Source organism: Papilio machaon, chromosome 2 (assembly GCF_912999745.1).
Source record: "Papilio machaon chromosome 2, ilPapMach1.1, whole genome shotgun sequence".
NCBI lineage: Eukaryota > Metazoa > Arthropoda > Insecta > Lepidoptera > Papilionidae > Papilio > Papilio machaon.
The window spans coordinates 7142784-7163626 of record NC_059987.1 but is presented as its reverse complement, the minus strand read 5'-3'; the positions used below and the strand labels follow the sequence as shown (position 1 = coordinate 7163626).

Genomic DNA, 20843 nt, shown 5'->3' with positions numbered 1-20843 from the left:
GTACATTTAAATATTTAATTAAAAATGTTCAAAGCCAAATCTTTTTTTTTATTCACTGCGGATATCGTTTACGGAAGACGTTACAGATTTGATTTAATTATTTAATTATTTCCTTTACCCACGTTTAGATAATGGCAGTGGACCACATAGTACTAAGTTATTATTGTCCATTTACCTCTATTACGTAACTATTATATTTCGGAAGATAAAGATCGTGGCTCATGACCATCAGTAGATTAATATAAAATTTCTGGCATAGAAAAAATATAGACTCTAGATCTGAAAACAAAACTGTTAAGAAACTTTTATGATTGCAATTTATAACCTAGTAGGTTGCGTTGAAAAATACAGAAAGATTGTGAAAGATAGTAAACATCTAACAATTTATTTAATGTATACTAAAATTTCAATGACCTGCGTTTAAATTTTCATTCAAAATATGAACTTCTCGGAAAATCCAATAGTCAATTTTCATTTCCAATTGAAATCTGTTTTCAAAAGAGAAATTAACTTACGCTTTTTCCGGACATTGTGTAATCCTTAATGTAATATCAATACAATACCTTAACTGCCAGTCCTTAAAGGAGTGAAGTATTCAAACCTTAAGGTTTGTTTTCAAATGACCACTTTCACCTGTCAACGCATTAAAATTTAAAACTTGTTTGCGATGTTCATCGATGTGAAGCTAAAATAAGAATCAAACTTCTTACTGGTTAGCCGTTAAATAGTGGGAGGAGACTTACTTTGCTAACAATTTCAACTGGAAAGTCGAGCGTAACTGTTGTTGTTTAATTACAATGAATTGAAGATAACTAACCATGAATTCCAACGTTAAATTAGTGTTTATATTGTACTGTATTAACGTGTGTTTTGCGGGTATTGGTAAGTGATTCAAACGGAATACCTTAATATGGATTGTTTAATTCATAATAATATTATATTTACTATGGGGTATTTATTGCAGGCAATGTAATCACATCTGAGGATAGAGAATATGATGTAATTGATTTTAAAGTACCTAAAAGTGTTTGGAAACAAGCAATACATCCAGTACCGATATTAAAATCACCAGTCACTATAGTTTTGCCCGTAGAAGTCCCGCAAGATTATGACAACGATGAAGAAGATGAAGAAGATGAGGTAGATGATGAAGTTCCCAGTCCAATCGAACCGGTCACAACAGTAGAAAATGATGTAATCAATGAAGATGTAATTCAAGAAGTTACTCAAAGCCCAATTACCACAATAGCTGCCATAACACCAGCACCTGTTGAAGAGAATGAAGTTTCTGATAATCCAGTGGAAGAAATTGAAGGCCAAGTAGTGAGATTCCCTTGCAATTGTGTGAAGCGACAATGCGGGTGCTGTACGGGATCAATTTTAGAAAGAGTAAGAATGAAAGCATGTGGAAATATAACTTTTGTACCAGAAGATTTTATATTCGACGTAAGACTAAGCGTTAACAACAATACAGTCGTTCGACGTAGAGTATCAGGTACTTTGATTTTTAACTCTTGACAAAATCCGTATAACAAATTTGTTACGGTGTTTGAGGAGATTTTTTAACTCTTCTTATTTGTTCCATTATATTTATTATAAATTTAAATGTAATGCGTATAGTATTAAAAAAAAAAATCTAATTACAGCAAGTGATCCTCCCCCGATTTGCTTCAATCCCAGGAGAGCGCCCTTCGTTCGTGTTTGTGCAGAAATCTCCGACATTCGTATCCGGAATGGAAATACATTTGCTTGTTTAGACATAAACGCGGACATAGCTGGATTTCCTATTTATTCGGCTTCGTTTAGGTGTTTTGGGTAAGCAATACAAAGTGTAACTAGATAGTTTAATGATCTAACACCTTGTGATTGTAATTTATGAATTGACGTTTAAATCTTAAAGATCGGACTAATTTAATGAAGTGAAAAATAATTTTGTATTAATTCATTTTCAGTTTTGGCTCATCAGGAGTTCAAACAGGCCTAAAGCCTAAACCAGTATCTTCTGGACCGAAACCGATAAATCTTTTTGGTAGTGGAAGTGAAGATAGCGGTGGTGGGTTTTTAGAAAATGCCGCAGGTACTCTTTTAGGTGATGGTGATGGTGGAGGCCTTTTCGGTCGACCCGGCGGTGGACTTTTCGGTGGAAGACCAAACAATAATGGACCTCTCGATGACATCGGTGATGCTATTGGAGAATTTTTCCAATAAGACATATCAATCACTTAAATATAAAACAAATCGTGTCAGTGAACTCAATCCAAAAAAAAATATAGTCAAATTGTAAATATAAACCTATTTATTTCATTAAATTATTTCAACATAATATAAGTTTTTTATTCATACTATCTCCCGAAATTTCATAAAGTGAAAAAACGCTGTTTTAAAGGTAGTTTCCACTACGAGAATGTCTTACATCACATTGTAAGGCTATAAAAAGGAGCGACTGAGTTAAACACAACAAGATTTGCTTGTTTACTTCAGTCTCCTGCCCGCTGCCATTGAATGCGGCGTTTCATTGAACTTTAAAGTTCAATTTAATAATAACACTTAAGTATAGATGAACCAAATACAATGCATAAACGGATTATGTGAAAGTGATAATATAGTAAAGGTAGAATTTTCGAACCGGTCCGATTCCTGTTGAGGCGAATTGGAGTGTCTGTTTTCAAGCGACCGGCGCAAGCGTAACTTCGTGCTTAAATAAGCTTTCATTATGAAGCTAATGGAGTTTTCGTTATTAACTACTTGCTTTCTTTTTGAATCCGGTGGAAATGAAATTGGTAAGTTTTTGTATTACTGATACCACCATTGTTTTAACTTACAATTTTTATAACGAGTAATAATAATTTCAGGATATAAAAGGAGAAATGTAACTCATAAAAATAATTTAGAAGGAATAGAAGTACCCGATAGTGCGTTGATTTTGCTAAATCAATTTAAATTAAGAACATCGGTAGATTATTCTAGACAAAATCAAGATACATCGGTACAAACTTCACCCATATCCAGACCCTGTTCTTGTGCATTGGGAGTTTGTAAATGTTGTACAGGACCAATATTGGATTTGTTCAAACAAAAAGCATGTATGAAAATAACTTATCATCCAGGAGATTTCGCATTCGATGTGGCCATGTCTATGAATGATCGAATACTGTACGAAAATTCCATGTCTGGTAGGCTAATATATTTTTTAATTTTTTTTGGTTAATGATGATATATATAGCATAATGATCTTATGAGTGACATTCATTTAAATTTATTTAAGGAAAAAACCCGAAGCCCATGTGTATAAGTCCACCAAGAATGCCCAACCTTAAAGTATGCGCACGATTGTATAACGTCTTTTTCCCCGGAAGGAACTTTCATTTTTGTTTGGCAATGAATGGACGGTGGGGATCCGTGGAACTGTTTAATATTGCGTTCGACTGTTTAAGGTACGGATTTAAAAATTATGTAAGTAGCAGCCGGACACAGAGTCATATAGTAGGTTTATTATAATAAATCTGAACAAGGGACTCTCTTAGTTACCACTTACGATAAAGTTCGGCAGAAAGACCTAAAATATTAAAATATTATCCTAACTCTCATTGTTAAATTCTGTCTCTTGTCTTTATTATTAGGATGGGTGCTAATGGTTTGGCGATGTTAAAACCGGATGAAGGCGGAGGTCTGCCGGTACCAAACCCACAAGGCGGTGTTGACGCCGTAATCGATACCGGCGAGGATGACATCGAAGAATACGACGAGAACCTCGTGCGGTCACTCCTTGACACTCTTGATGATTTTTAGACGTTTACTGACAATGTTAGTCATCGTTTCAATATGATCTTGAGCTGTTAGTGATTAAGATTTTTAAATTATTTATTTATTTTATGTTTGCGGTATTAATCGTAAATAAAGTAGCCTAGTAATATGTCTTCTATTGTATTTTATGTTCTCTTACTTTCTATCGTATTAAATTAATTTTTAAAGTTGATAAGTTTTTCATTGATGCATGAGGTAAAAGCCATTATCGTGGATATATGAAGATGGATAATTAATGATGCTTAGCTGATATTCGCCGTCGGTGTCGTTATACGGGAGTTTCTCTAGAAAGTACCGCAAGCAAGTATCGGTTGCACGACATATCTAGCATACGAATTGTTCAAGTCGAACCTTTTAAGAGTTTAGTGTTAACGTAAGTCCAAACGTGCTGTCATTTGTATGTTGTCCCTTGTGACGGCAACAATTGAATATTTATTCACAATATTACAATAGAAATGAAAACAAAAGTGGTTGAAGTTATTTTTCATTTGTTGTTATGCGCAACGGTTATTCCAGGTGAGTTCACATGCTAGTGCTAAAATGTAGCCTATTGTTAGTGCTTATTTGGTGGTCTGGATCAACCTCACCCGGGGTTGATACGAACACTTTTTGGAATTTTACTTATAAAAAATGGTTTATGTGTAATTTATTACTAAAAGCACCCAGTTTTAATTAAAATTTGACTGGTTAAGGTTTAAAATATTATTATATTTATTAAAAAAAAACTTTAAATATTATTGCAGGAAGCACATATAATGAAAATTATGCTCAAAATTTCAAACGAGGCATTGCTATGGATGTCACAGACTTTTCAGTGTATTACGATGTCCACACCAACGAGGTAAGCCGGTATAATTGTAATATTAATACTTTCAAGTAAAAATCAGTTAAGCACTACTTCAGACATATTATATAGCCTAAACGTAATTCAAATCGTAAATTTTCTTGCAGACCATACGAAAAATGATGCCCAGACCATGGTACAGGCCGGGTTGGCGACTGAGACTTCCATTTACCGGCGGGCCTTGCGAATGCAAAAGCTACAAATGCACTTGTTGTACCGGGATCCGAATAGAAGCATTTGGTTTTGACAGGCGCAGTATGTAAAGTTTGATGCAATTAGATTAATTACCTTTAAAAATAGGTATTATAAAGTCGTCAGATGCTATTTTATTTTTAATGCCACCTATGGATTATAATAGCAGATCCTCGGAAAAGGGATCGGCTTATCGACGAAGGAGGAAGTTCGGAAAATATAAATATACATATGTGTATATTATTAATAACTATTTCGTACAATCTTGTAATTTTTTTACCTATTGTTTTAGCTTGTGCAATTTTAAAGTTTGAACCGGAGGAAGCCATTATAAATTTGGAAGTCAAAATGAGCAACAACAGTGTTTTAGTACAAATGTTTTCAGGTAAAATATTTTTAGAGTTATTTAGTAGTCACTGTAAACGGTTAATAACAAAAAAAGTTTTTTGCAGCTAGTAACCCTCCACCGTTTTGTGTGCCCATACCAGTGCCCTATTTGCCTCCCGGGCTTGTCGACATGTGTATTAGATTGTTCGACGTCTCGATAGTTCAGCAGAAATTACATGTCTGTATGGATATGGATACCAGGATCGACATGGCACCTGTCTTGGTTGGTTTTATTTTTTCTTTCAAAGTAAACAGCCTCTTAGAATCGCAAAAAATTACTTATAATGGGTAATATTAATTTTGAACTGACATTTTTGTTACAGATTTTACATTTTGATTGCATGGATATGGGCATAGATGGTGTAAGTCTTTCAAAACCTGGCGGAGGCGGTAGTAATCCAGCAAATGCTGCGACTAATGGAGATACATCGGAATCAATGGAACCAACACAAGTCAATGGTGATGTGTATGACCCTGTTACAGAGGATCCCAACATCGAAACGACACCGCAACCCATGTTCAAAAACAGCATTAGATATATATAAACCTTTTTGTGTATAATTACGTTGTTTCATTTATTTTTCGCCTCAGTTTTAACTTTATTTTAATTAACTATATTATTCCAGCAATCAGTAGTCTTTTTATTACTTTTATTATCACTATTAGTTAGATGGTCAAAATAGATAAAACTCAATCTTTGGTGTAAAATATAAAAAAATCTTTAAAAAAAAAATATTAATTATAATAAATGGATAGATTATTGCTGTGCATATTGTGCATGCATCGTTGGTATACATAATTATTAATTATTTGTCGATGGTTTTCGTTTCCTTGTTTCTGTGTTTCTGCTTGTCATTTGTCAATGTCAAATGTAATGAGAAGCGGGTGTTTTTATTGTGGCAAATAATTTTTTGGCTATTTGTAATTAAAGTAAATGGTAAATTATTTTTATATTTCTCTTCCTTAATTTGATTTACCTCTCAAACTTAGATATGGCAGATAGTGATTATTTTTATGATGGTGATGGGTTAGTACAGATCAGCATGTACACATTTCTTCAGTCCTTTATTATGTATTTAAACCATTAAACGTTCTGTAACTTACAGACATATTTTTTAAATATTATTGATGTATTCTACTAAAAGCTGTATAAATTGTGCTTGTTTGTTTGTTAAATGTTAGTGTTGTTAACTTTACTGTAATATAAAAATTTCTCGTAAATGTTTATAATCGATAAACTTAACAAATCAATTGCTTCATATCTTCAAAATCAGAATTCGAAAAAACATTTAATTGATCTAATGTAGTAATACATTGGTGAGATTCACCCCTTATACTTGCTAATTGTCACATGTTTCATGTAGGTATTTATAATATTACATCTATTAATTAGTCTAGTTCTTATTCTTGACAAATGAAAAAGGTAAGTTGTGTTTTCCAACTAAAGAAGTTTTATTTTTTAATATTATTTTTGGACACATTCAACTGAATGTTGTATATTTGTTTACAAAAATACACAATGATTTTTATACCTTGTTTTAAAATGTTTTATAGGGCCATGGAATCTTTACCAGCCTCACCTGAAGTCACCTACAATTGGGTTGATATAACTTCAGATTTCTTTAAATATATCCAAGGTATTATTTATGTTTTCCTATCTCTTATTACAACTTTAACAAAGCCAATTCATCTGACGAATTGACCTTCAAATGCAATCATAAAAAACCACAGTGGCATTGAATGTGTTAAAGCTATGGGAATATATTAATATTTTGTTTCAATATTATATATCATCTTTGTTTCCACAATTCTTAAATTACTTCTATCTTCCAGATCTCAAATTAGGAGAATTACTACATGATGGCCATCTTTTTGGTTTATTTGAAGCCATGTCGGCTATTGAAATGATGGATCCTAAGATGGATGCTGGAATGCTATGCAATCGGGGGAATCCAAAACCGCTAAACTTTCCACAAGCTGTTGCTGTATGTATTTAAGATATTACATTAAATACCCATTCCGATGTCTATGGGTAGCAGTTGCTTTGTTTTTTTGCTATAGGTGGCCGGTTGCTTATTCGCCACCATGTAATACAAAAAAAAATGAGTTGTCAGAAAAAGAGAGGAAGCTTTAATACCCAAAAATTAATTTTATTTAAAAAAACATTATTTAGTTTTTATTCACACAGGTATCTAAAGTTATATTAATATCAAGTTTTGTGTAATTTCAGTGTGGTAAATTAAAAATAGATGATCTAGAACCAAGTGAGCTGATAGGTATAATAGATGCTACTATGGCTTGCATCGTGTCTTGGTTGGAAGGTCACTCACTGGCGCAGACAGTATTTACCAATTTATATCTACATCAGCCGCATTCAATTGTGAATAAAACACTGAAAGCGTACTGCATTGCGGTTTACAAGCTATTGGACTGTATTCGTGATTGTATTAATAAGTAAGTGTATCTGAGTATCTGGGAAACACTTGGATTATGTTACCTTAAAAGTGCAAACTCTGGTAGATCCTAGGATTTACCAGTAATTTTTTTTATATTATTTAGATAATAATCGTCACCTTTAAAACCATAGTGTTACTCTGCTGTTAATTTACCTTGTATTTGAAGTAACTTGAAATAGTCAAAGATCATATTATTTTTTTGATTTTTACTATAACAAATTAATTTTGATTTTTACTATAAAATATACTTTAAAAAATTGGTAAATATTAGGCTTTACCAGTAAATCTTATAACTTGGAATTTATGCTTTGACAGTAATACACAATACTGTTTTTTATCTCTAATTTTCCTTGAATAGACTGGTTTTTCTGAGGGAACAATTCTAACTATATTTCAGAGCGTTAGTATTTGAAGAGGAAGATTTTCTACCGATGAGCTATGGCTATCGTCTCGGCTCCAATCCCCAAATGGGTAGCACATATGATGCTAGTCTTGAAGTAAGTGAACAGAAATGTATTGCAATGCTGCGAGAACAAGAGGAAGATCTCAATAAAAAGGCACGGAGTTTTGATGATGATGATGTAAGTAAAAAAAAAACAATATCACAATTTACTACATCGAAGTTAACTAATTATACTCTAAATTATGTATGGATAAACTTTTTTATGTTTTTATCATAATTTTCTTAGTGACGTGTTTTTTAGTGCTACAATTTTAATTGTTTAATATCTAATTTTAGGCAAATAATCTATGGCTAGCTTTAGCGGCTAGAATCCGTTTCACAAGGATGATTTACCAAGCTTTGTTGGTGATAACAAAACGAGATTCCCAATCTGGTGCAGATTGTGTTGCTCTACTGAATGGATGCTCGGAAATGATGAAGATCATTATCAAAACAGCAGGAAAGGGCACTCAGCCAGTCGAGAATTGTAAGTGGAAATCATTATTTAATACTAGCTTTTACCCGCGACTCCGTCCTCGCGGAATAAAAAAAATGCACACAAGATAAAAAGTTCCTATGTCTGTCTCCTAGTTCTAAGCTACCTCCCCATCAATTTTCAGCTAAATCAGTTCGACCGATCTTGAGTTATAAATAGTGTAACTAACACAACTTTCTTTTATATATATATAGATTAAAACTATTGTATTGAGACACACAATGTATATTTACTATTATTTATTGTTGATTTGAGTAAATGTAATTTAAAAAAAAATTAAGTGGCAACAAATATCTTGCAGCCGATTCTCCTAATCCTATGGGTTTCGAGCCAATGATCAACCAGCGACTACTGCCTCCAACGTTCCCTCGCTACACGCGCATCAAGCCTCGTGCCGAAGCCCTACAGTACTTTGATGAGCTGGTTACGAGACTAAGACATGCATGGAAGATAACTTCGTGCACCAACTTTCATACTGCACTCGTATGTATACGCTTTGTTCTATCATTTTAGGTTGACAGGAAATAAAGTGTTTTGTAATTTCTCTCTGTTAAAATTCAACATTCACGATAAGATTTAGCATTGATTGGTCATATAATGTATCTCACTTTTTTAGCTAAACCGATGACTAAGCTATAAAAGAAAGTGTTGCCAGACTTGGGTTCAAATTAATTGAAATTCAAACCATTTGGTACAAAGTGGTAAAACATAACATGACATTTTGTAACTAAATTAGTTTAATATGCAGTATACTAAGTTTTAGGCGAATTACAAATGGCCATTTACAATCATGACAATCAGATCGTAGTTGCATTTATCCATATTAATTATATTGTATTGCAGGATTTCTTCATGGACTTCAGCCGCCAGCGTTCATGTATTCTGTCGAGGTCAGCACTACAGCTGCTGTACCTGAGCCCGTCGCCCGCCAGCACCGCAAGTAGCGCGATGGCGGCGCCCGGACAGCCTCGCCCCCATCACCCCTTCGTGGAGATACTCCGCGAGTCTATTAAGAGCTTCGTCAACCCTCCCGCACTCACCCCTAAGTCACCAGCGGGGTGCACCCCTCAGGTAACATATATAAAAAGTCACTAGAATATCTTACTAATATTATAAATGCGAATGTTTGGATGGATGGATGGATGGATGTTTGAAGGTATCTCCAGAAAGGCTCAACAGATCTCAATGAAAATTGGCATAGGTGTAGATCATAGTCTGGAAGAACACATAGGCTATCTAATATGTTTTTTTTTAATTGCGCGCAGACGAAGTCGCGGGCAACAGCTATTCATTACAAGTTTCAAATAAATATTTTTTCTGAATTTATTATTAATCTTACTAGTATAAATGCGATTGTTTGGATGGATGGAATGGATGTTTGTTATTAGGTATATCCAGAACAGCTAAATCGGTTACTCTAAAATTTAGTGTAGATCATAGTCTAGAACAGGGATCCACAAACTATTTTGGACAAGTGACCCTTTTTCTAAATTGAACTGTTACCTCAGACCCTCATGGCCAAATTACCAAATTTTAAGATAAATTATTATTTTTCATTCTGACTTAGGTCAATATAAGAAGACAGAGTGAGAATTAGCAATGCTTTAATCACTTTGGGAATCCCTGGTCTAGAAGAACATATAGGATACTATTTAAGTTTTTTATATATTTTTGCGGAATGTGTCGCGGACTACAGCTACAAAATATTATTACATTGGTATAAAAAATCTATTATTTGTGATATGTTTTAGGACCATATTATATTGATAATAGTATATTTGAACAATGTAACGTTCCAGGCTCGTGAGTTGGTGGAGAATTTCCTTGTACGTTGCGTGCGTCCATTTGCGGTGCTGCTACAAGTGTGCGGACATAACCGCGCGCGACAGCGGGACAAGCTGGCGTTACTGCTCGACGAGTTCGCCGCATTACAGGAAGAGGTCTGGCATTTATATTCTGTATACAAACACACACGCACCCACATATACCTATATACATACGTATACACACAAACACGCACACATTTGTACGTATCATGTGCGCACACGCATGTTCAATTATACTAATTTCTGTCTCAATCCAGTTATAATAATAAAGTAAAAGCCCGAGCCGAGGCTCCTGAGGGAGCCCTCGAGTCTAGTTACCCTTAAACGAGGTTTAGGCTTAGCGCCATCTGCGCCCGGCCACCTCAAGCCCCGTGAAACTGTAAAAGGCAAACAGTGACTACACAGTCACAAAAAAAACTAATTTCTGTTTAACATTTCCTGAATAAAACGAAATGTTAGTATTATATTATGGTCTTTTTTCAGTCGCATTTTTTTTTTTTTACTTAAAATAAGGAGGTTTTCGACTTTAATAGTAATAATTGTTGAAGGCGGAGAGCGTAGACGCGCTGGTGGGTGGGGGTGTGGTGGGCGGCACTGGGGCGGGCCGCTCCTGCTTCGGCACTTGGCTGCTGTACCACGTGCTGCGTGTCATGATCGCATACCTGCTCGCCGGCCTCGAGCTCGAGCTCTACAGTGTACACGAGTATCATTACATATTCTGGTACGTCTCTACACTGAACAGTCGCATAGAACACTGAATAATCAATTTAACAGTGGTAGATCCCGCAACAACATTTGTGGGGTGCACCAATGGGCCGGTCGCCCGGTGCAATACCACGACCACACAGAAGACAGACGTCAAGTGGAAGCAATTCCGTGTGTAGTCTGATGATTGTGGTGCTGGAGGCCTAATTTTAGTCCTCTTTCTTTTCCCACACTTTTCTTATTAGGAAAGGATGGGTAAGGGAAATTGGATTTGGACGAAGAGGGGACGTATAGGAAGGAGAAATATCCTCTTTCTGTGCGTCCCCTTCTCCATTGATTAAAGGTAGGCAACGCATCTGCATGTGCAAATGTCTATGGGCAACGGTCGTCTCGCTATCGGCGTATCCAGGTGGCCGTTTGATCGTTTGCCACCTTTTGAAATAAAAAAAAGATAATCTACTTAAACTTAATTCTGGTTTATAGTAATTTGGTAAAGGAAAAATGTTGATAAAACTAAATAAAATGAAAGATTTAGTAGTTGTTATTGTTTGTGTGAGGTATTTATACGAGTTCCTGTACGGGTGGCTGGTGTCGGCGCTGGGGAGGGCGGAGGCGCTGTCGGGGGAGGCGGCGCCGCGCGACACCAAGCGCGGCGCTCGCAGGCACAAGAAGAGGGCGAGGCCGCACGCACGCGAAGGACTCATGTGTCAAGTATTACAAAACATGTGCGGTGGATACTATAAGGTGACTAATAAGTCAGCGACATGTCAGTCAGTGACAGAAATTTTGTCTGTTTATATATATTTGTCGATTTGTCTGTAAGTTTGTGCGCGCTAATCTCAGACATGACTCGAACGATTTCAATGCGGTTTTCACTAATGTTTTGTGGTAAGCTTCATTTAAAATGTAGTGTTTGTTTCATTTCAATTCGGTGCATAAATAAAAAGTTATATCAATTGAAATTAATAGTTTCAGAGGTTTGATTTCCAATGTAAGTTGACCTCAGATTTGTTTGATCAATCGTATAAAATAGAGTTCAACTTAGCCTGGTTTATTTTAATGTAACATGACCACACAAACATTAGACCATGGTTCTTATGACAAGTAAACTTATAATAACGTCGGTGTTAGTTACGTTATGCTGTTTTCTATTGCAAAGCTATGTTTTGAGGTCGGTCGAAGCGTCGGTGGCACAGTTAAGTGTTTAACCAGACCGGACCGTAATCTAAAAACATTCTAGATTTTCAAATTTCATATGTACGACTATCTTACGGTGAAGGAAAAAAGGCAACTAGGCTAGTGTGGTTGATTATGTCCTAGACACCTATAAATTAGATAGGCTCTGAGCCCTACTGTGAGGACGTATGCTGAGGCTGATGTTTTAAGGCGATAGAAGTGTGCTGTAGCTATTCCTAGGATGAGTTATTCTGTTTGTCAGGCGTTGGTGGCGTTTAAGCTGCAAGGTAAGATCCGTCAGCCGGCGTGCGCCTTCGACAGTGAGGCGGTGCGATACAAACACCGGTTTGCGCCCCTGGCCGTGCTCACACCGCCGCAGGTGCATTACCACGAGTTCTGCGAGATGACACAGCCTCTCAAGTCAGTATTCACTGCACACACATGTATCAAAACATATCCTGTCATCCTTCACAGTCTCAGTAAAGATACGGAAACATGTTTTCTACGTGTATTTCGGCACTAGAAACACATGATTAACAAATCTATATGTATAATTAATAAAATTAAAGTGTTTGTATGTAATCTAAAAAAATATATGGATATTTCGTGAACTTTGTGTATTTGCGTTGCTATAAATGAAAACTAAATTTTTGTCTGTATGTCGGCAAATTTGCATTTTTTCTGGATAATCACAGAGACTTTGATGGGAAGGTAGCTATTTTATTTTTAATTAGCTGACGACTTTTTTTTTGTCAATATATCTTATAGATACCTAATCCTGAGCACAAAATTTAGGCGAAAAAAATGTCTCTTGGAGGCTTTTTGTTGGGATAAATTTTCATTTTTTTTTTCATTTACCATACAAAATGACATTTCCATTTTGGACTCTCAATTAGACGACGATTGTTTGAAACACTCCATCTATAAGTTTCTAAATTTATCCCAACAAAAAGCTTCCAGAGACCTTTTCTTTGTCTAACTTTTGTGTCCAGGACAAGGTATCTATAAGATATATTACTATAGAAAATACTATATCAAGAGGTAGAGTCAACGTATGTTATAGCTTTTTTTTTTCATTATATAAATCTTTAGTCTAAATATTTTTTTTACAGATATGAGAATCCCGTGATTCTGTATTTAGGTGGCTGTAAACATTTCCAACAAGCACGAACAGTTTTAGAAACAATTACGACACCAGATCAAGAGGTTTGTTTAAAGGTTAATTTCGGGAAAATAATTAAAAAAATATGTACTCTAATTATTTATATCTTTTTTTCGTATTTACAGGTAACGGATTTGCTGAAAGTAGCCAAAACAAATTTTGTAGTTTTAAAACTGTTGGCCGGAGGACATAAACGCGACTCTACAGCTCCACCAGAGTTTGACTTCTCTGTACATAGACATTTCCCCATCATAAAACTAGTCTAATTATTATAATAAATAAATTAATAAGTTTTAAATATGTATCTTGTAATATTTTTTTTTAATATTTCAATGTTTTCCAATAGGAGTCATCAATCGAGAGATATTTATGTAACTACAATTTTTATTTAGCAACTAACTTACGTACTTTTTTTTTCATGTAAATTATGTTTGTTTTTAAATGTGTAGAAAATGGCTTATTCGTAATGTAATTTTAAGATAAATGTGTAATCGTCATATTTAATTCAACAAAATCTTTTCTATAACCTACGGAAAAAAAAAAAACTTTATTATAACGTAAAAAAAATGCAATTCGTAAGCAAGGAATTATTTAAAACTTGATGTTGTCATGTTTAGTGAATGAATTTAAAAATGTATGTAAACATCTTACATACATTTAAAAAAAATACAAAAAAAGTCATAAATAAAATTGGAAACGATATTTTTGTTTTTTATTTTCATCCTTTACCCTATATTGCCTGCATCGTTTCGTCAATTAAAAAAAAATATTGTCTCTGACCTTTTGATGATGAATGTATAAGTACTTAGGCTGTGGAAATCCACGTTTATAATATTAAGGCAATTTTCGCTACGGTTAAATTGTAGCAATTTTGTGTAGGAAAAACACTAAAAACATTACTAATCTTAATATATTTTTTACCTGTAACAATTCTTTTCATCCATAGTAAAGCACATTCGAGTATATATTTGAACAAACCAATTGTTGATATTTACGTTAATATAGGTTTTATTTTGTGATTAAATCTTTTAACATTTTATTCTTCGTCGTCGTCAGCGTCGGACACGTCTGTGGGGCAGTCGTGTTCGTATGTTTTAACTTTCAAGAAATCGCACGCCTGCGGACCTGAAAAGAGGTACATATATGCTCTCAGACAGAGTTTTTTATAGGATCAGTATTACTTTTCTTTACTTTCTGATTCGGTATACATCGATTAATAAACCAACTTTAAGTAATACTACAGAGATATATATGATTGCACAAATCCATCCATCCATGCAAAAATTTCTACATATTTATGTTGAAATTAATCCGCAGTAAAACTACGTAAATAAAAAAAAATCGTAATTAGAAGTTAACCCTATGGTTTTACAAATGGTGGGTATGGTTAAAATTAGCGCGATCCAATGCGCACGCGTGACTTTTTCTTTTTTCTTCATCCATCCATCTAAGTAAGTATCCACTTAAGACATATATAAAAATGTAAAGATTTTTTGCTTACAATACATACATGTATTATAAAGTAAAATCAAGCGATTTAATGGCTGACTTATTCTCCGTCTACACAATGACAATCAATCATAAATTAACATAAACATTTGCAATTACATTTACTTGAATATTAATAGAGAATTATTTATTCCTAAATCAATTATGGGAATTAATTATTCTTTTTTTGCTATTTGTAATAATGAATGCTTAACATTACTGTTACTGAGTGTTATAAATTACTATACATATATGTGCGGGGCTTTTAATTACACATTTAGTTATATATACTTGCACAATTCACATATTTATCACAACTGTGTTAATGTCGTTCTTAGTTTTAAGTGGTCTGTAAGGGTTGGAATACACATGCCTGTAAAATGGAGCAGTAACTTGCATGCTCCATACTGGCTTGTACAAGTTACTGACGGAATGTGGATATATTGCAAGTTACGTTCTTGCATGTCTGTTATTTGCAAAACGTACACAAACGTTCACGAAACAGTATGTGTCAGTGTTAAGATTCAGCAAAAGACTTAAATAGCATCGTAAAACTATTAGCAGTACAAGGCCAAATAAATTAAAGAAAAAAAAAAAATTAGAAGCAAGTAGGTGTCTGCTCACAGAAATGCGACAAGATGAAAAGCTACTAGCATGCCTGTATCTGTCCCGACGTTCACACTACCAGTTTAGCCCCTCCCTCCTCCTAAGTTGTAAACCTAACTTAAGTAATTCAGACGTCAAAAAATCACATATGCATGCAGTTAGCGTATACACATGGAAGTAGTTGGCTCGTGCAAGCAACTTGTATGCAAGTTTACCAGTTACAGGTTTGTGTATTTACGCCTTAAATAAAAGTGTGAGTTTATTATTAGCAAAATATACTCATTTAGGAATTAAAACGATACAGAATATATAGCTTATTGATTATAGACCAGAAATGCTTTCACATGGATAATAAGTAACGACCTACCTTCAGTATAAACTACGCTTGTACCGAAGTCCTGCACGGGCGTGGGTGTAACGGGGCGGTCAACACCAGAGGGCCCCGCTTCCGTTTCGTCTTCGTCATCGCTTATAATTATCTCTTCCTCCTCACATTCTTCTATCTATAGAAATAAAATATAAATATTACATTGCTGGCATAGTTTTACAAGTAGTTCTTTTAGGTATAAAGCAAAAGCTTAATATTCATCAGAGTAATATAAATAAATAAAATATTACATAAAGTATCAATTTTTTTATTCTTCTTAATATTTGAACTACGTCACGATAAATACTGACGAATCATTATTTATTCGTTGGATTAAAAATAAATATGTATGAATTTCATTTCTAAATTATTGCTACTGTGAGTCATTTTATAATTTTAATTTGTTTTTTTTTTCTAATTTAGAGACTAGATTATTATATCAATTCTAAAATATTAAAAGTCAATTAAATAGCAACGGTGCTTATTAATAATTTATGTAACTTCAAGTGAATAATATTATACTAAGTTACTACAGATAGGATACTTGAGGAAGGAGTGTTTATGAAAAAGATAGTATTAGATTGAGATAAGAAAAATGATTACTTATTCTTAAAAAGGGTTGACTATAGGTGGGCCAATTTAATAGGCCACATTTGTCAGCTATCAATTTTAGATATTTACTGAGTTGAGCTGCTTAAAAGCATTGATTAAAATGAATGAATCGATTCGGATTTTAGACATATTTTAATCGAATTCATTATCTCACTATACGTCTCTACCGAGGAACTCGGAGCACACCCTAACTTTGGGGTGACTAGGCAATAGTCAACCACGCTGGCCCAGTGCCCAGAGACATTACACATATCTTTGAATTTCTTCTCAGCTATGTCCAGGATGCATCACGATGTTTTCCTTCACCGTAAGAACGTCGGATGAATGTACATATGTAAATCGAAACTCAAAAAAACACATTGGTACATGGCGGGATTCGAACCCAGGACCTGCAGATTGCAAGTCAAGTGCTTAACCCCTGAGCCACCGACGCTCCCTTTTATTCCCTCCGTTACAAGTTTACATTGTTGGATTCGATATTGAAGTTGTCAATGATGATAGATTTTCAGTTTGCAGTCCAATAGAAGAACTTATACCTGTATTTCAAAGGATTGTTGTTTGCTTCTAAACTCTTGTAACGCAGAATTCATATTCTCTTTGTATGTAGAATATTTATAGGAACTAGGCGAAGGAGTCTCGTCATCAACTTTTCCCTCCTTCACCTGATACCCCAGTTCAAAGGTCAGCGCAATATTTGGATTGTTCGCTAGTCGCCGTCGACGGAGCTGGCATGCTGTGGTTTCTTCCATGTTTAATCTACGACAAGAACCAAAATCGTAGACAAAAAACTAAAATTTTAACAACGAACTCAGATTGTTATATTACAGACATACAAATATACATGAAAAACAAGCTGTCGGTAAGAAGGTCACTTAATATTTAGTTTAAAAGAAGATTGCAAATATTTAGTCCTGCATCATCTAGACGAATGGGGTTAACTGGCTTAGTATGCTGGCTTTTCTCGTTTTGGTTTCCTTCTTAAAATTGCTCACAAGGTGATGAACAACCGGTCGTCAAAATCTGCTATTTTATTGACTTCAAAGTAAAGTCAAAAATAATCATATGACGATCCACTGACACTATGCTTCATAAAACACGATACTATGAACAACAATAGTGACTTGTCACTGCAATAATAGGTACTTATAAAATTGATAAAAATGTACCTTTTCCTTAATAAATAATTTCTTTACATTAAGATACACTGTGTTGGTAAGTGAGGATGTTTAAAAAAAGTTATAGTCGAACGTGCGTTGTTTGTTCAACTATGAGGACGACTAAGTAGATCAAATATTACACGTAAAAGTGAAGCCTTAGGACAGTAATCTGTATTGTTCATCAGAACTACTAAACATTTACTAATTATTAATACTTTATTTTTCTATATGTACATAATATCCCTTTAGTAATTTTGCTATTTTTAAATTCAGTATTGACTTGGAGGAACAAAAGATATGCATCTGTTTTTATAGTACAAGCAAATATGTAATTTAATTTAGTCCGCTTATGTTGTAGCAAATACAAAATGATTCTTTACCGTTAAGATGCACTTATCAGTACGTTTTCTATTCAACTGGATCATGCAGAAAATTACAGACTTTTCGATTTTATTGGATCAAGTTCAAAAGCCTGGATCTACATGAAAACATAATTGGGAAAACATTATACAAATGTGATTTAGGCAAAAAGGTTCCATATCCCTGGAATTTACGATGGCTTCCCTACGTAGTTCAATGCTAATTTTCGTCTTAACGTCGATGAATTAGATTACTAAGACAAGATCAATAACAACTGAGGTTTTATGAAGGTTGATAATTATAATAATAACGCGTTAATTGGTTTATTAATATTTTAATTAGTTTCATCAACTGAAATGTTCACTTATTTTAAAGTCGTATTTTTAAATTGTGCCACTTTACCGCGACTTAATGACAGATATTATTACTTAAAGACATTATTTGTCCTTAGCCGCATTTGATACATAAACAATGGATTTTGTTATTCATTAATTTAAAATGTTTATTGTTTACAATAACTCGACGGTATCAGGTAGTCGTTTGCCACATTCCAACACAAGTAAATATTTTGGACATATAAAGACGACTTAAATAAGCCGAAAAAGTAGAATTTTAAAAACGATACAATTTCACTCTTATTATCACACAATAGAATTATTTAAGCAAACATTTGACTTTGGACATTAAATGTGACCTAGGTGTTAGCGTTGTTGATATAGTCGAAATATTAGCATTAGTAGACGTCTAGTCAGGGTTAGGGGCTTAAGTAATACCTTTCGTTATAACTGTTAACTCTGATAGTGTTCTTAGGGTAAGAGAGTAAGTTTTATGCAAATTTTGTTGATATTTCTGAAACATAAACGAAATTAAGTAATTGATTTACAAAGCATCCTATTCTTCTATCAGTAAACTGTCCTAGTTAATATATTGCTGACAGCTTTACTGTATTTACTATTATAAACTGAAGAGGTATAATTACACAATGTCTAGCTACATTTTTTACTGAGTACATAAGAAGTAAACTAGGTCATATGCTGACCTGATTCACCATATCCGTCGAGGTAAATAGATTCAATTATAATTTTTCAATCATAAAAGGCATTTGAAAGAAGAACATCGGATGGTATTGAATGAGGTGAACTTCTTAATAGAACTTGATCTCCTTTTGACGATCTGTATAAAAATAAGATGTGGCAAGTAGTATATTTAGAAACGATTCCAAATTGTAATAGAAAACAACAATTTCAAAATGAATTCACTTCTTTTGTTATGTTTTGTTTTATCAGTCGCAACTATTGAAGCCCATGTAAGAATAATTTGAATAATGTCATACTTAAAAAAATTTATAAATTCATGAAACAAAATGTTGTAGCTAGTTTTTTATTGTGACTGTCTCGCCGCGTCGTGCCAAGAATAAATGCAACTGATTTAAAACTTTATTTGGACTTGAGTAATATTTGTCACTATTGTACAACTTAAATATTTTTATTACAGACGGTTCATCTCTCACATTCTCAAAAGGAGAAAGCCCATTTATACATTGCAGAATGTATGAAAGAGAGTGGAGTTAAATCGGAAGTATTATCTGAGGCGAAGAAAGGTGTATTCGAGGAAGACGAGGCGCTAAAGAAATTCACGTTATGTTTCTTTCAAAAATCTGGCATCATAAATGACGAAGGAAAGTTGAATGTAGCAGAAGCTTTAGCTAAATTACCGAGCGGTGTTGACAAGGCAAATGCTGAGAAACTGCTAGAAGAATGCAAAAAGAAAACTGGAAAGAATCACGCAGATACAGCCTTTGAAATTTACAAATGTTACTATCATGGCACAAAAGAACACATTTTACTTTGAATTTTAACATGAGATTAAAGTACATCTAAAACATTTATAGAACCCCCATGCCCAATTACTGACGTTTTTATTACATAATGTAATTTTGCTTTAATAATTTCATTAGGGTTAATATTTTTATGGCTGTTATCATATCTTTTAAGTTGATATGCGATCGTCGTGATTTTTTGGTTCTATGCGGCAAAATTTTTGTGGCCCATAGTCGTTTGTTGCCTTGCAGATGTAATTACTTGTGCTTCTTTAACCACAAGTGAAACAGTTTCATCGGATATTAAGGTGTCTAGACGATGAATAAATTTAGCATTGCGTGCATTACAATCATTAACACATCAACTGTGTTAGATATTTACATATAAATGATTGCTGACACGTTATAATGAAGTGATGTATTTAGTTTTCATGAATTGCGTTGCCTTGATGCGTATTTTTTTTCAAAACATGCGATACGTATTTTATATATAATTTTGCTAGATAGTAATGCTTCATTTAGTTTAGTTAAGTTTCCTTAATAAGTTTGATAAACCGATAGCATCCCACTTCTATGGTATTGATATTTGAAGGCAAAGGTGATCACTTAAAATTAGAGGAAACATCTCTTAAATTGGTTAAAGGTTGAAGGTCTTAATCACATATGGTTATCTGATTGATAAACAATTAATATAAGGTATATATTACACATATATATTCGTGATAATGGTAAAATCTCCGTCTGCGCGAAATTAAAAAAAAAATGTTTTTCCAGTCTATGTTCTACATCTGTGCCAAATTTAAATCAAGATCCGTTGTGCATACCTTCTAGTAAACATCCATCCATCCATTTAAAATTTCGCATTTATAATATCAATAAGAAATAAGTTGTGTAAAAAACGGTTCACTGTCCGGAGTAAATGTCACCCTTATCAATTATGTATT

The 20843-nt window shown here is 33.9% G+C and overlaps 6 protein-coding genes across 7 annotated transcripts; 5 read left to right on the top strand and 1 right to left on the bottom strand.

Moving 5' to 3' along the window:
• The first annotated feature begins 731 nt into the window (after positions 1-731).
• LOC106714390 lies at positions 732-2286 on the top strand. Its single transcript, XM_014507428.2, has 4 exons — positions 732-882; positions 965-1495; positions 1647-1815; positions 1953-2286. The coding sequence occupies exons 1-4, from the start codon at positions 819-821 to the stop codon at positions 2206-2208; spliced, it is 1020 nt and encodes a 339-aa protein (XP_014362914.2). The 5' UTR covers positions 732-818; the 3' UTR covers positions 2209-2286.
• Positions 2287-2476: 190 nt separating this feature from the next.
• Positions 2477-3896, top strand: LOC123722263. The gene is made up of 4 exons (XM_045683538.1): positions 2477-2780; positions 2853-3173; positions 3266-3434; positions 3621-3896. The coding sequence occupies exons 1-4, from the start codon at positions 2714-2716 to the stop codon at positions 3787-3789; spliced, it is 726 nt and encodes a 241-aa protein (XP_045539494.1). The 5' UTR covers positions 2477-2713; the 3' UTR covers positions 3790-3896.
• Positions 3897-4083: 187 nt separating this feature from the next.
• LOC106714367 lies at positions 4084-5788 on the top strand. The gene is made up of 6 exons (XM_014507401.2): positions 4084-4320; positions 4548-4645; positions 4756-4903; positions 5133-5225; positions 5293-5450; positions 5551-5788. The coding sequence occupies exons 1-6, from the start codon at positions 4260-4262 to the stop codon at positions 5770-5772; spliced, it is 780 nt and encodes a 259-aa protein (XP_014362887.2). The 5' UTR covers positions 4084-4259; the 3' UTR covers positions 5773-5788.
• Positions 5789-6092: 304 nt separating this feature from the next.
• LOC106714368 (N-alpha-acetyltransferase 35, NatC auxiliary subunit) lies at positions 6093-13801 on the top strand. 2 transcript variants are annotated; one of them, XM_045681391.1, is made up of 14 exons: positions 6093-6164; positions 6782-6864; positions 7061-7212; positions 7458-7681; positions 8081-8264; positions 8423-8612; positions 8923-9104; positions 9465-9692; positions 10421-10561; positions 10996-11168; positions 11710-11896; positions 12591-12748; positions 13441-13534; positions 13616-13801. In XM_045681391.1, the coding sequence occupies exons 2-14, from the start codon at positions 6786-6788 to the stop codon at positions 13754-13756; spliced, it is 2133 nt and encodes a 710-aa protein (XP_045537347.1). In that variant the 5' UTR covers positions 6093-6164; positions 6782-6785; the 3' UTR covers positions 13757-13801. The 2 variants fall into 2 exon arrangements, with proteins under 2 accessions (XP_045537347.1, XP_045537343.1); XM_045681387.1 differs by lacking the exon at positions 6093-6164 and adding an exon at positions 6200-6254.
• Positions 13802-14210: 409 nt separating this feature from the next.
• LOC106714408 lies at positions 14211-17848 on the bottom strand. The gene is made up of 4 exons (XM_014507447.2): positions 17730-17848; positions 17100-17319; positions 15952-16087; positions 14211-14615 (listed from the first exon to the last, which is right to left on the bottom strand). The coding sequence occupies exons 2-4, from the start codon at positions 17310-17312 to the stop codon at positions 14527-14529; spliced, it is 438 nt and encodes a 145-aa protein (XP_014362933.2). The 5' UTR covers positions 17313-17319; positions 17730-17848; the 3' UTR covers positions 14211-14526.
• Positions 17849-19329: 1481 nt separating this feature from the next.
• On the top strand, positions 19330-19931 carry LOC106714399 (general odorant-binding protein 56d). Its single transcript, XM_014507436.2, has 2 exons — positions 19330-19386; positions 19575-19931. The coding sequence occupies exons 1-2, from the start codon at positions 19330-19332 to the stop codon at positions 19929-19931; spliced, it is 414 nt and encodes a 137-aa protein (XP_014362922.2).
• Positions 19932-20843: the final 912 nt, after the last annotated feature.